We start from the raw sequence: 14560 nt of genomic DNA, 5'->3' as shown, positions 1-14560 counted from the left end.
TTCTTTCCCGAAACCACCCGAGAGCTGCTATTGTTTCTTTCGATTCACTCTTTCCTTTACTCTCTCTCCTCATAGTCCATACAGCTCTTCCCTTCCCCTGCCGTTTTCCTTGAGGCCGAGGAAAGGTGAGCTACAAGAGACGGAGTGAGCGAGTGGATTGAGTGGTCCTAACGCTTTCCTTGTGTATGCCTCTCTTTTGGAAGCCTCTCAACTTTTCTTGCTCAACCCTCCTTCTCCCCAATCATTCTCCCTGTCTTTTGATGCTCTTTATTTTCGCGTTGTGATTGCTCTCATTAAACTAGTTATATATACGATTCTTTCTATTCTACACAGGTTGATCCTGTGGCATTTCTGATTCTCGGCCGGTCCGGTTGCTATCAGCTTGATTACTTGGAGTTTTCCTCAACTTTAATCAGTTTAATCGCCTTCAAATATTCATCTCGATTGTCTATCAAACCGAACTTCGGGATTGGGAATCCCTACTTGAGAAACTGACGCCTGAACAACACGTTTGATGTTGGCACTTTGAACTTGAGTATTGGAAAGATTGTTCTTGCCGCAATGCGGGTTTCTATATCAGAGCTCACCTTAATTGCCTTGGGCCTGTGTTCCGTGCACGTTCTCGCAGCGGACACGCTTAGCACAAATGGCATCTCAACCTGTCTGACGGGCGCAGAAATACAGGTCCAAAAGTTGGACGTTACTTATACACGTTCCACTAGAGTGGTAGTCTTTGATGTTGCCGGAACAAACGCAAAACAGCAGAACATTACCGCATCTCTGTCGGTTTACGCCTACGGTAATGAAATATATAGCAAGTCATTCGACCCTTGTGGCTCGGAGAATCATGTCGAGGAACTTTGTCCTGGTAAGTTTTATTAGCACGGAAACTCTCCTGCCTATAATACTGACTTGTTTCTCCTCAATGCAGTCCCTTCCGGCGCCTTTCAAGCTACTGGTTCGCAACAAATCCCAGAGTCCTTTGCCAGCCAGATTCCTGCGATCGCCTTTGCTATACCCGACTTGGATGGACAAGTGAAACTTGAGCTGAAATCCAAGGACGATATCCACAAAGTTGCTTGCATTGAAACGCAGTTGTCGAACGGAAAGTCGGCACAAATGCCAAGCGTAACTTATGCAGCCGCCGGTGTAGCAGGTGCCGCTCTGGCAATGAGCGGTCTGTCTGTCATAGGTGCTGCCGGTCATCCTGGGGCTGTCTCATCTAGTCCGGGGTTTGGTGATGTCATGGGATGGTTCCATAGCATGGCAACGAACGGTATGCTCAGTGTCAGCTACCCAGCAGTGTATCGCAGTTTCACAAAGAACTTTGCCTTCAGCACCGGCCTAATCCCATGGGGTCAAATGCAGCAGTCTATCGATAACTTCCGAAAGTCGACCGGCGGAAACCTCACTGAGAATAGCTACGACTTTCTCCGCAATGCTACGCTCGAGTTCTCAAATGGCTCGTCGGCAGACACAAGTTCTAAGGTCAAGCGAGGGTTCAATTTGATTGTAGGCGCTGCCGACTTGACTATACGTGATGTCTCAACTTCGTACAGTGCGAATTCGACCTCTGGCGATGAGGCCAGCGATGATACAGTCAAAAAGGTTGTCTCTGGTATAGAGGCTTGGGCGGAACAGCTTACCATTCCTCAAGCGAACATATTCATGACATGTCTGCTGATATTTGCTATTGTTATAGCTGCTATTACAGTGGGCATTTTACTGCTTAAAGTTATCCTTGAATTATGGGCCTTGTATGGATCCTTCCCTGCGAAGCTCACTAATTTTCGCAAAGATTACTGGGGTTTGCTGGCCAGGACTATTACTAACCTGATTCTTCTTCTCTATGGGATTTGGGTCTTGTATTGCGTCTACCAGCTCACCGGCGGAGATTCGTGGGCCGCGAAAGTATTGGCTGTTGTCACACTTGTCATATTTACCGGTGTCTTGATTTTTTTTGGCCTCCGAATCTGGTATATGGCTCGTAAATACAAAGCATCTCAAGGTGATGCCTCCGGCTTGTACGAGGATACAGAGACCTGGCGAAAGTACAGTCTTTTTTACGACAACTACAAAAAGGATTACTGGTGGCTCTTTGTCCCCGCGATCGTGTACATGTTTGTCAAGGGCGTAATTATCGCTGCGGGCAACGGCCATGGCCTAGTTCAGTCCGCCGGTCAACTCATTGTTGAAGCTCTCATGCTGGCGCTTTTGCTATGGTACCGGCCATATGTTGCAAAGTCGAGCCAGTGGATCAATATCAGCATCCAGGTTGTCCGTGTATTATCGGTTGCTTGCGTATTGATCTTTGTTGAGGAACTTGGTCTTTCGCAGACTACCAAGACTGTGACGGGTATTGTCCTTATCGTTGTACAATCCGCCCTCACAGGCATCTTGGCCATCCTCATTGCCGCTAACGCCATCATCCTCTGTGTCCGAGAAAACCCCCATGCGAAACGGAGAAGAGAAGCCAGTAAGTTGAAGGAGCTTCTTGGGCCATTTGATATGCTAACAATCGGCGTTCTACTTAGAAAAAATGAACCGTGATATCGACGATTTGACACCTTTGGATGCGCGGGAGTCGCTTCTCATGGAGAATCCACCCCGGAAAGAGTACACAGAGATGAGCAAGTTTAACTTCACCGGCCCTTATGAGCCCTACCGGGACCACTACGATCCGAAGTCACGATCAAGCCCTACAGGAAGCACAGACCGTTTGGTGGACCCTCCTGGCTATCATGAAAGTCAACATGGTCGAAGTCTCAGCCGAGAAAGCCGGCATACCCGTGATAGTCGTGGTTCCCCAGATGGACGTAAACCTACCGCTCCTGGTTATGGCTTCGCCTATTGAGCCATTAGATCATGGAAGCAATTCATGATACACTGCCTTCTGTATCCTTTCTTATTCTATCTTAACCCATTTTCTCTTACTTCTTACCCTCTTTTTCTCTGTGTGTATAGAAGCCTATTCTTGCCAGACAATTCGATCAATTTAGCGGATTTGATGTTACTCCTTTCTTCACTTGATGTACCATGTTCGCCCTCCCACCCCATTTTTCGCATATACACTTGAATACGTGTCCATATCAGCCTCAGATTCTGTCACAGCCAACAATAATTGCACATTAGTCTCCCTTATAAGACAAAGGCCCACGCCTAAAACAATAGCATTATGTTAAATATGATCATCTTGCTGGTGTTTGGTGATCCTTTATGGGGTAAAATAGCTGGGCCTATATTAGGACACAGACAGAAGGATTAATGGTGAGCCTCAAATTGAGGAGAGATCCGTATAGAGTAGCCGGCCCCTTCCAACAGTGGGATGAACACACCAGTAGTGCATTAGAGTGAGGTGAACTTTATGGTAGTTCCGGTAACAAGTTAAGTTGTAAAGTTTCATAAGTTTTTAAACCATAGTCTCCCCTTCTATGCTATTCTTTTCCATTTGTGTTTCAAATCCCGAGTGCATACTGGCTGTTCACTAATCCTCCATTTCTCGATACTCAATGACAGCGACGGCCATACATTATTATTTTACTTTACTTATTTTGCTTTCTATTCTTTCGCTCTCTCGCTCTCTCTTCTTTTCTTTTCTCCGGGGAAGGAATAAGTAGGTAGTCGGAAGCATTTTCATGAAGAACACAAGAGCAGCATCGTTGGATAAGTACATTAGACACATCACCAATTTCGGGGAGATCCTTAGCTCAACACACGGTATCATGGTCCGCCGCCACTTACAAAAGCAAAATTTTGAAAAGAAGATTAGGTAACTGAGAGGTTGCTGCCGGATGGATTCAGCACCACACAAAGAGGGAGGTCAGAATGGCAACATCCGAGTAGAAGAAACACATCAAATCAACCACGAGCATAAGGATGAAAGCCACGATGGCCTCCGCGACCTCCACCTCGGTAATTTGCTCCAGGTTTTCCAGCATTCTTGGGCCCAGTTGGAGCGTTGGCTGGTGCGGCACTCTGAGGCTGAGGTGTCGGTCCTGAAACGGAGTTAGCAGTTGAATAATACATATGATTCCTTAACAAGCAGACGATTAAAATTCTATCAAATACATACCACGTCCCATACTGCCAGCTCGATTCATGGCTTGCGGTCCCGTGGGGATGTTGGGCTGGGGCACTTCATCGTACATACCTTCCCAGGAAGTTGGACCGCCCTGTTGATAGGGAGAGAACGCCCGGTTTTCCAAGGCCCGACGAGCCTGCTGCTGTTCATACTTCTGTTGTTCAAAGGCAATCTGCTCATGAGCGTTGTAGCCTGGGCCGCCACGAGGTCCTGAATAACTTCCACTCATGTTCACATTTCCAGGACTACTGCTCCCTATGTTCATAGCATTCCCCATCTGTCCTCCTTGACCTTGGTTTTGCATCTGCTGCATCTGCTGCATAATGGCAGGATTCATCATATTCTGCATTTGAGGGGTCTGACTCTGCGGTGGAGGACTCATGCTTCCCTGTTGTTGATTATTGCCCATTTGCATCTGTTGCATCTGCTTCATCTGCATTTGTTGCATCATAGCTGGGTTCATTCCACCCATGCCCATTGCGCCCATGCCTTGGCCCTGAGCGGCAACGGCCATCTGTTGCTGCATTAAAGCAAAATATTGCTGCATCCGTTGCCAATACTGCGCCATCATCTGTGGAGTCAAGCCACTAGGCATGCCGGCCGGCCCTTGAGAGCCTTGTGGCTGAGAACCATCGCTGCCAATTTGACTTCCCTCGCGAAACCCGTCTCTGCCACGGCGGTTCCTGCGATCCTCTTCGTCCCGCAGATTACCACGTGGTTGAGCTTTCTTAACCTCAATAGGCTTACCGAGTATCTCTAAAGGACGCGAGAGTGCTGCTTCAACAGCAGCCTCGCTGTCAAATGTCACAAATCCAAATCCGCGAGGCCGACCAGTGTCCTTGTCGATCATCAAAGTAGCATCGATCACACGACCAAATTGCATGAAAAATTGTTTGAAGTCTTGTTCATTAGCTTCTTGGCTAACACCACCAACGAAGATTTTGCTTGTCTTTTCTTGTTCGTCACGAGGGATTGCACGCTTCGGATCGATCTTCGAGCCATGTAAGCTTGTGCTTTTGTTCAAGAATTTGAGGATATGAAATGCATGACTCACGATTTTTCCATCCAAGTAATGCTCCTTGACCATGACAGTATTGACGGTCTTAGGGTCTCTAAAAGTTAAGAAACCAAAGCCCCTAGAGCGACCTGTAGCACTGTCTCGCATCACAGTGCATTCCTGTACCTCTCCGAACTGAGAGAAGTAGTCCTTTAGGGATTCTAATCGCCAAGTTAGATTGCTGACAATTGTGCTGGATGACTACCAACGGATCTTGGAGGTACATACGGTCAGTTGTTTCCCAGTTGAGACCGCCAATAAACATCTTCCTATTAAACGCAGGTAATATTAGTATGCGTGCCTCAGTCTCGGTTACTAACGGTAAAAAAAGATAGATAAATAAAATAGACATAGGAAATGAGAGAGGAGCAACAAAGAAATAAACAAGAAGAAAAGGTAAGCAAGGCTTCAATCTTGGCTGTGGCAGGCTGACGCTGTGTCCTCTGAGAACAAGGACAGCATGGTTGACGGACGACTATTGCGATGTAAAAGCTTATGAACTGAGAATCGATACCATATTGACAGGCACTAATTTGACTTGAGAAGCGGGTGAAACCACGGCAAGCAATGCGTAGGGGAGGTTTTGTTTTGTTTTTTTTTTTTTTTTTTTCTTTTTTCTTGCTTTCTTTCTCTCTTTTTTTTCATAGTCGCTTCAGGATGGTTCGTCAGTGACATGCACATACACTGACGGAGCTGCGACTGGCTGGAAGGCTCATGGTGACAATCAACCTCTAGTCAATAATCCACTGGTTTACTAAACGATCCAGTGGACTGAAGGTCAAACGTAAGACAATCCCTCGGGTCCGGGAGGTATGCGGTGGTGATAGCAAAGACCATAAGTTGAAGCATCTCAGGCGGAATAAGTCAATTGTTTCTCTTTCTCTCTTCTTCTTTCTTTGACCAAGGAATCTCTGCCTGTCTAATAGTCCGAAGCTAGGTAAACTGTTCGCAACCACAAAGCCAAGGCACCTACTCTTGTTCTGTTCCTCTGCACTATCAAGATATCTCGACAAGAAGCTATATAGCATCGGCTGTACTATAGTCGCTCGCGACAATGGCTCGTAGAGACAGGAGTTCGAAGTTTGCCTTTCCGCAATTGTCACATCGACGTTGTGCCGTTGATATGTACTCCCATTTTGTCCCTCAAGACGCCAGAGGTAGAATTTGTCCCCACCAGATTGCTCTCCACAGCCAAGGCTGACGAGGGTCTAAAGACTCTCTATCGAAGATTGGCCATAACCTTGTTTTCTATAGCAAGTATGTTTGGGTTTCCATTGGAGAAAGACCTGGATGCAGGTCGAAGAATTTCATCACTTTCTCCAGTGTACCAAGCAGCCACATGTATAGAAGCCTTCCCACGAACTCGCGATATCAGCACAGCCACCATCGCCTTCACCAGCTCACTGGAGCTCATCCTTATACAGAACGGTAAAGTGATAAATAAGAAGAAAAGGGCATTGTGAGCCTTCCAATATCATCGGTTCCAAATGGCCATTAAAAAACCAAAGAGGAAGTAGGATGACCAAGCCAATTTGGGTGTGCATTCCAATCCCAGCAAGCGTATAAAAACTTCAAAACATCCCTAGCAAAAGAAGCTATTACTTACCCATCTTCTTTGATCCCGGTTCCGTGATGCTCTGTTTCCCCCGAAATAGGGGTGATAGTATTGGTGAATCCAGAATCTAAATTGCCTGTGCCATGTTGGTGAGCTCCATCCTGTAGGAGCTGTTGGTGTACACCGCGAATGTCTTCCGTTTCAATATGAGAGGCGTCGGAGGCATGTGTTGCAGGAAGACCGGCCGACTGAGTCGGGAGGACCGAAGCTATAGGCTCCGAGGTAACTGGGGCATCAACGGCTGAAGTTGGTTGGTGCGCGGTCTCATCCACATCATACCTGTCAGGACATTAGACAGGCTCTTGTGAGGTAAATTGCGGCAAAGTGAAGCGCCATACAGATCTGCAAACAGGTCTTCTTCAACATCCTCTGGCTCGGTCATGGTGAGTTAATACTAAAAAGCAGCGTAAGCGAAGGGCCGAGTGGCTGCAGTAGAATGCAGTCGATTGAACCAGTTCAATTAGGGACCGAAGAATCTAGCAACCTAAGTCCAGTGGTGACGAAGCGAGATTCCTTCTCACAAATAATTAGCCAACGGAAATGAGGACAGTACTCATAAAGTGAATTGGGAAGTTTGGTTTAAGAGGGGTGAGAGAGGAATGGCAGCAGAGTGGAAGAAAGGAAGAGGTGTGAGGTTTACGTTTGGAGGTTAGCATGAGAGTGAACAAGACTCAGAGAGGAGTTAGTTTAAGTTAGCCGCTGACCGCGCGAACCTGAGATCCGTAATAAATTTCATTCCATTTACCTGCCTAGGTATTATATTCTTCCCCATACATACTAGTACACATACATAGGTCAAGAACACAGTACTATCTTGTCTCCAATAGCTAGAAGGTCCCTGCCCTGGGCAACTTATCATATCACTTGGCTCAATTTTTGTTCAATTCTTCACCAACAATCATTTTTCTTAACTTAAGAAGAGAAGGAAACTATTATATATAGTATAGATTACCTTGACAATACAATATCTAACTATTCTGTACCATCACAAGTTGTTAATTCATCTTGGCTCGACTAGTCTACTACTTACAGCAGCATCATGGTGCCGTAAAGCACCCCGCAACTAACCTCTGTCTTTCTTTCCTCCCCCTTCTTCAATTACTTACCTTCCCCCAATTCTGAATGAACCTCCGCACACCAGTGGCGTCACGCAATGGCTACTAGAAAGTCACAGCCGCAGGTAAGTGTATCTAGAAATACTCCTCAAACCAATGCGACAAAGAGCTAATCCGAACTACTTGTCTTTGGTATAGGAGATGGTCCAGGTTGGTTCGTACCTCATAGTCCCATGTTTCACCTCGTTCTAGCAGCTGATATAGCTCCCCGCTTTCAACTTATTAGACCGTTCTGAGTATGTGCAACCCTACTGGTGCGATAAGTCTAATTAGCTACGCACTTTACTGTGTCTTTCTTCTGTTCCCCATTTCTTGCTAATCACCTTTGCGAAGGAGAACGGGCTCACCCTTCTGGAAGGGAAGACCAGTTTCCCAGAACCACAGGCTCCCCAAACCCAATGATCAAAGTACCGTTGTTGGCTCTTCATATTCCCATGCAAATATTTTGAAGTAAGATTTCGTTCGCCCATGTGTCATAATTCTTAGCAGCTCCTCAAGATACATTGAATAACTTAGTGCGTCTAGCAGAGGTATATCGCAACAGCATGCGCGCCCGCGGACACCGCCCCGATCAGCGTCTACCAATCCTCAAAAATTCTCGCCATCCTCCCATCAGCCTGCATCATGGTCTGCCTCTTCTCGTAGGTCGTACACCGGTATTATGAACCAAGGAGTCGATTCATGGGGTCGCGATCAAATGGAAGACGAGGAGGAAGAGGAGGAGGACATTGTCTATGATGATGATGAGGATGAGTTTGGACTTCCTAGCATTACGAGCATGCGGAAGAAGCAGAAACAGAATGTCGACCCTCTTCCATCCAGGGGTGCTGACCCAGGCGGTCGAATTGGAGGCAGTGCCTCGGCCCTTAGTGTTGGTCTAGGGAACAGTAGACAACGTGCCAACAGCTCGGATATTGCGGAGGAACGAGGTGTTCCTATGTACCCAACAGCTAAAAAGGGGGAAGAGAAGATACTTCGGCCTCAGTATAAAGACGTTCTAAGAGGTAACGGATGCGATTTAAGCTACCGAAGTTTGCAGACTAATCCTCACTAGATCCTGCAAACGCTTTGAATCTTATCAACCATGCTCCGCCCCCCAAGAGTGCAACTCCGAAAGAAATGGACCAATACTCGAGCCGCATTTCGAGAATCAACAAGTTCAAACGCCTTTTGCAAACAAGCACGGTTCCCTTAGCAGAACTAAGAAACTTGGCCTGGTCAGGAGTCCCCGATGAGGTACGGGCGATGACCTGGCAACTTCTCCTGGGCTACCTCCCAACAAATTGTGAACGACGTATTTCGACCCTCGAAAGGAAGCGTAAGGAGTATTTAGATGGCGTTCGCCAGGCTTTCGAGCGCGGCAACGCCGCAGTTGCCGGAAAACCTCCTGCTTCGACAACAGGGCGCGGCAGAGGGCTGGACGAGGCAATATGGCATCAAATCAGCATAGATGTCCCTCGCACTTGCCCACATATTCAGCTCTACGGCTATGAGGCTACCCAACGCTCCCTAGAAAGGATTCTTTATGTTTGGGCCATCCGACACCCAGCCAGCGGCTATGTGCAAGGGATCAATGATCTCGCTACTCCATTTTGGCAAGTTTTCCTAGGTGTCTACGTTACGGACCTTAATGTAGAAGAAGGGATGGACCCGGGTCAATTGCCCAAGAGTGTTTTGGATGCCGTCGAAGCGGATACATTCTGGTGTCTTACGAAGCTCCTTGACGGCATTCAGGATAATTATATATATGCCCAGCCTGGTATACACCGGCAAGTTAGAGCGTTACGCGACTTAACCATGCGCATTGATGCTACCCTCGCCAAACATTTGGAGAAAGAAGGTGTTGAATTTATGCAATTTAGTTTCCGATGGATGAACTGCTTGCTCATGCGCGAAATGAGCGTCCAGAACACCATACGCATGTGGGACACGTACATGGTTCGTTACCCTAATTTTGCATTTAGGTGAAGCGTGCTAATCTTGTATTCAAGGCCGAGGAGCAGGGCTTTTCAAGATTTCACATTTACGTGTGCGCGGCCTTTCTAGTCAAATGGTCGGACCAGTTGGTGAAGATGGATTTCCAGGTAAGCGCGTTGACTGAGAAAAGGCATGATAAGGAAGGTAGTGCTGAATGAGAATAGGAAGTCATGATGTTTTTGCAAGCCCTCCCAACCAAAGACTGGACCGAACAAGATATTGAACTCCTGTTGAGCGAAGCTTTCATTTGGCAAAGCCTGTTTCAAGACTCTCGGGCCCATCTTCGTTCCACTGGTGACCCATCCCCCGATAATGGATTGCAATGACGAAGTCGAGTTCTAATAAGCATGCTCCAAGCCCCTAGCTTGTGGCAAAGCAAGCCGGTCCAGGTTCTTTCCCCTTGGACATAAATGCAAAGTAAACAGGAAAGCCCTTGTAGTGGAAAACCCACGACAACTTCTAAAAGCGGCCCCGTGGCAGATGCTCGTACGTTCCTCTGCTAAGCCCGTAAAAGTCTGTCGACATCTACTGCTTCCGGCTTCCTCACGCATCTCAATCTTCTGTATGCGCGCGTGCAAAAGAGGAGGAAGGAGACGAGAGAAAAACAAGGGAAAAGGAAGGAAAGGAAGCCCTTTTCTCCTTTCATCAAGATCGGTGGTCTTGTCGACTAGGTCCGCTTTATCACCTTCCCCGTGTCGCGCACGTTCATTGTGTTCATCTCCTGATCTGCAGAGGGCCCAGCCTAGACATGCCTATATCCTGCCCTGCCATTAGTCTCTACTAGATCTACCACCTAGGGATCCTGGAAAGGCTATGGTGGGTTCGTTTAGCTCTTCTCTTTCACAACCAATTCTTCGGTGGGCTAGCTCTGATTACCAACCATGTAGGTCTGGGAACAAGATGGAACAACACTGGGATTGACTGGGAGAGGGGAGGCTACTTGAGGATTATCATGCGTGCCATCAGCAGGTGATCTACCCTGCCTCATACTCGCAAATTGAAGGCGTCTACTCTATAGCCTACCGACAGGCTTTGTGATGGGCAAAAGCCGTGGTGCGACAGAGTGGGCGATGCGGTGGTCAGTCTGCAGGGCTGCTTACAGGGCGAAACGTTGACGTATGGAATTTTCTCAGTGCAGCTAAGCAATTAGGCGCGCAAAGGAAGCACTGTTTAGACATACGACGTCCTAGGTGTATGGAACATGGCTAATATAAATGTCGACCTATCCGAAGAGTGAACATGGAACTTTCTAGGAACATAGTGCATGGCCTACTGTGTGAATTCCACTAGTATTCGAGAATTCACAGAGTAGTAGGACGGAGTACGAGTAGTAGCAGCTCTTAGGGCTCGTATATGGAGCACTGGGTAATGAAGGGTAAGAGGGTATAGGGTCTAAACTACTTTTGGCTGGATGACTCTGATAAGATATACGGGAGCGGGATAATGTTCTTGCGCCCATTGCCTCTTCAAAGCATGAAATAACTTCCTGCTACCTCGGAATTTTGGTACACTTAAGCTTACTTAAAAAGTCGCTCAGTCTTGCTCCGTATCTCCGGTCAAGATGGCCTCCGGGCGGAAGGACTTTTTGAGCCAGCCGGCCCCCGAAAACTATGTTGCAGGCCTAGGTAGAGGTGCAACTGGCTTCACTACTCGTTCGGACCTGGGGCCTGCGCGTGAAGGTCCCACGCCAGAGCAGATTCAAGCAGCGCTCGCAAAGAGAGCGCAACTGCTTGGTGCAGCCCCTCCGACTGCATATGGTGCGGGACGTGAGAAAGGTGGCAAAGAAGATAAGGCTGAGGAAGAGGAGGACGATGAGCGTTTTCAGGATCCGGACAATGAAGTTGGGCTTTTCGCATACGGACAGTTCGATCAAGAAGATGACGAAGCAGATCGCATATACAGAGAAGTAGATGAGAGGATGGACAAGCGCCGGAAGGCAAGAAGGTTGGTACCCTCCCTTCCCCTCACTCTTCCCATTCACCTATTTGATGCTGCGATTTGTTCATCGGGTTCACTCCCGGTTGTCTGGATAGAAAACCGACTTGATTCCTTTCGCCAATTATAGGGAAATCCGGGAACGTCAAGAACGAGAAGACTACGAACGGAAAAACCCGAAAATTCAACAACAATTCGCCGATTTAAAACGCTCATTAGCTTCCGTCTCCGAAGACGATTGGGCCAACCTTCCTGAAGTTGGAGATCTTACAGGAAAGAATAGACGAGCCAAACAGAACCTCCGGCAACGATTTTACGCAGTACCAGATAGTGTTCTTGCCAGTGCAAGAGACTCCACCCAATTCGAGACAACTGTTACAGATGACGGCGCCCATACCGACACTCGGGAGGAAGGGGTGGACGGGACAATAACAAATTTTGCGGATATCAGTGCTGCTCGTGATAAGGCCCTTAAAGTCAAGCTTGACCAAGCAGCTATAAGTTCATCCGGGGATTCGGCTTCTGGAAGTGCCACTAGCATTGACCCAAAAGGTTATCTCACGAGTCTCACGCAGTCTGAGCTGAAAGCTGGCGAAGTGGAGATAGGCGATATCAAACGAGTTCGCGTTTTGCTAGAGTCTGTGACGAGGACTAATCCGAAGCACGCGCCTGGGTGGATTGCGCTTGCTCGTCTGGAGGAACTTGCTGGTAGAATTGTGGCTGCTAGAAACTGCATCGCCAAGGGATGTGAGCTGTGTCCGAAGAGTGAAGATGCATGGCTTGAGAATATTCGGCTCAATGAAGGTCACAATGCGAAGGTAATTGCTGCAAATGCCATCCAGAACAATGATCGCTCCACAAGACTCTGGATTGAAGCGATGAGGTTGGAATCTGAGCCTCGTGCAAAGAAAAATGTTCTGAGACAGGCCATTCTCCACATTCCTCAGTCAGTTGTCATTTGGAAAGAAGCTGTCAACTTGGAAGAAGACCCTGTAGATGCACGCCTCCTTCTCGCAAAGGCGGTTGAAATGATACCGCTATCTGTGGAGCTATGGCTGGCCCTTGCCCGTCTCGAAACACCCGAGAACGCCCAGAAGGTCTTAAACGCTGCTAGGAAAGCTGTCCCTACGAGCTATGAGATATGGATTGCTGCTTCACGACTGCAGGAGCAAATGGGAACTTTCAATAAGGTGAATGTGATGAAGAGAGCTGTACAGTCCCTCGCCAGAGAGAATGCTATGCTTAAGAGGGAGGAATGGATAGCAGAAGCCGAGAACTGTGAAGAGGAGGGAGCGATTCTCACTTGCGGGGCGATTATCCGCGAGACTTTAGGATGGGGTCTGGATGAAGACGATGATAGGAAAGATATCTGGATGGATGATGCAAAAGCCAGTATTGCCAGGGGCAAGTACGAGACTGCCAGAGCCATCTATGCCTATGCTTTGCGTGTGTTTGTCAACCGCAGGTCTATTTGGCTTGCAGCGGCAGACCTTGAGCGTAATCATGGTACGAAAGAAGCGTTATGGCAAGTGCTCGAGAAGGCTGTGGAAGCTTGCCCACAGAGTGAAGAGCTATGGTTGCTCCTTGCCAAAGAGAAATGGCAAACTGGAGAAATTGACGAGGCCAGACGAGTGCTGGGTCGTGCCTTTAACCAGAATCCCAATAACGAGGATATTTGGCTTGCTGCTGTTAAGCTCGAGGCCGACGCCCAGCAAACAGATCAGGCTAGAGAGCTCCTTGCGACTGCTCGTCGGGAAGCCGGAACAGATCGGGTTTGGGTGAAAAGTGTCGCCTTTGAGCGACAACTGGGCAATGCAGATGAGGCGCTAGATTTAGTAAACCAGGGCCTTCAACTATACCCGAAGGCTGACAAACTCTGGATGATGAAGGGTCAAATCTATGAATCCCAGAATAAGTACCCGCAAGCCCGAGAGGCGTATGGAACAGGTACTCGTGCGTGCTCTAGATCGGTTCCATTGTGGCTACTGGCCTCAAGACTGGAAGAAAAGGCTGGTGCTGTCGTCAAGGCCCGCTCTGTTCTTGATAGAGCTCGGCTTGCTGTTCCTAAGAGCGCTGAATTATGGACAGAGAGCGTTCGAGTTGAACGGCGTGCAAACAATATGGCCCAAGCCAAGATCTTGATGGCAAGGGCATTGCAGGAAGTGCCAACATCTGGATTGTTATGGAGCGAGAGCATCTGGCATCTTGAACCGCGAGCACAACGGAAGGCTCGCAGTTTGGAGGCTATCAAGAAGGTTGATAATGACCCGATATTATTCATTACAGTGGCGCGGATTTTCTGGGGAGAGCGTCGACTAGAGAAAGCCATGACGTGGTTTGAAAAGGCTATTGTGTCCGACAGCGATTTAGGGGACGGCTGGGCTTGGTATTACAAGTTCCTATTGCAGCATGGAACAGAGGAGAAGCGGGCAGATGTGGTATCGAAGTGCGTCTCTACGGAGCCCAAGCATGGCGAGGTCTGGCAATCTGTGGCGAAAGATCCTACCAACGCGCACAAGTCGACTGAAGAAATTTTGAAGTCGGTCGCCGAGCGACTTTTGTAGGTAATCAATACGCTCGCATAATTATTCCACATTGGCTTGTAAGCTATATTCTGAAAGGTTGTAATATTTTGGAGTTGGAGAGGGAAACAAGAGATTGTACTAGTGAGCCTTAGAAAGGAGTAAGAATATAGGTAAATGGGTTCTGATAGTGAAGATTGGTCCGACAAGATCGATTTTAATACGTCTGTTGCACTCCATCATTCATCGAGACAAGAA

General features: G+C 47.9%; 4 protein-coding genes across 4 annotated transcripts; 3 read left to right on the top strand and 1 right to left on the bottom strand.

The window, feature by feature from the left end:
• The first annotated feature begins 355 nt into the window (after positions 1-355).
• BDV37DRAFT_204085 (transient receptor potential ion channel family protein) lies at positions 356-3570 on the top strand. The gene is made up of 3 exons (XM_032079893.1): positions 356-868; positions 932-2476; positions 2535-3570. The coding sequence occupies exons 1-3, from the start codon at positions 562-564 to the stop codon at positions 2852-2854; spliced, it is 2172 nt and encodes a 723-aa protein (XP_031937734.1). The 5' UTR covers positions 356-561; the 3' UTR covers positions 2855-3570.
• Positions 3143-7424, bottom strand: BDV37DRAFT_257828 (heterogeneous nuclear ribonucleoprotein HRP1). The gene is made up of 6 exons (XM_032082985.1): positions 7092-7424; positions 6745-7032; positions 5367-5407; positions 5136-5299; positions 4073-5072; positions 3143-3995 (listed from the first exon to the last, which is right to left on the bottom strand). The coding sequence occupies exons 1-6, from the start codon at positions 7133-7135 to the stop codon at positions 3859-3861; spliced, it is 1674 nt and encodes a 557-aa protein (XP_031937733.1). The 5' UTR covers positions 7136-7424; the 3' UTR covers positions 3143-3858.
• A 1105-nt stretch (positions 7425-8529) lies between these two features.
• Positions 8530-10171, top strand: BDV37DRAFT_286658 (GTPase-activating protein GYP1; the record flags this gene model as incomplete). Its single annotated transcript, XM_032087960.1, has 4 exons — positions 8530-8872; positions 8923-9806; positions 9860-9952; positions 10010-10171. The coding sequence occupies 4 exons, from the start codon at positions 8530-8532 to the stop codon at positions 10169-10171; spliced, it is 1482 nt and encodes a 493-aa protein (XP_031937732.1).
• A 1235-nt stretch (positions 10172-11406) lies between these two features.
• BDV37DRAFT_286657 (U4/U6-U5 snRNP complex subunit PRP6) lies at positions 11407-14344 on the top strand (the record flags this gene model as incomplete). The annotated part of the gene is made up of 2 exons (XM_032087959.1): positions 11407-11793; positions 11879-14344. 2 exons carry the CDS (start codon positions 11407-11409, stop codon positions 14342-14344), a joined length of 2853 nt encoding a protein of 950 aa, XP_031937731.1.
• Between the last annotated feature and the right edge of the window lie 216 nt (positions 14345-14560).

The sequence above is a fragment of the Aspergillus pseudonomiae genome, assembly GCF_009193645.1.
Source record: "Aspergillus pseudonomiae strain CBS 119388 unplaced genomic scaffold BDV37scaffold_79, whole genome shotgun sequence".
Classification (NCBI taxonomy): Eukaryota; Fungi; Ascomycota; class Eurotiomycetes; order Eurotiales; family Aspergillaceae; genus Aspergillus; species Aspergillus pseudonomiae.
The sequence above is the reverse complement of the archived record's forward strand: the minus strand, read 5'-3'. Positions and strand labels throughout refer to the sequence as shown.

What these genes read in the sequence shown, in the direction of transcription:
- BDV37DRAFT_204085 (XM_032079893.1), top strand. Translation starts at nt 562, where the DNA reads ATGCGGGTTTCTATATCAGAGCTCACCTTAATTGCCTTGGGCCTGTGT. An exon ending in TGTCGAGGAACTTTGTCCTG is followed by an intron (nt 869 to 931) that starts GTAAGTTTTATT and finishes TCCTCAATGCAG; the next exon opens with TCCCTTCCGGCGCCTTTCAA. An exon ending in GAAACGGAGAAGAGAAGCCA is followed by an intron (nt 2,477 to 2,534) that starts GTAAGTTGAAGG and finishes CGTTCTACTTAG; the next exon opens with AAAAAATGAACCGTGATATC.
- BDV37DRAFT_257828 (XM_032082985.1), bottom strand. Translation starts at nt 7,135, where the DNA reads ATGACCGAGCCAGAGGATGTTGAAGAAGACCTGTTTGCAGATCT. An exon ending in GAAGACCTGTTTGCAGATCT is followed by an intron (nt 7,033 to 7,091) that starts GTATGGCGCTTC and finishes ATGTCCTGACAG; the next exon opens with GTATGATGTGGATGAGACCG. An exon ending in AGCTGGCAGTATGGGACGTG is followed by an intron (nt 3,996 to 4,072) that starts GTATGTATTTGA and finishes ACTCCGTTTCAG; the next exon opens with GACCGACACCTCAGCCTCAG.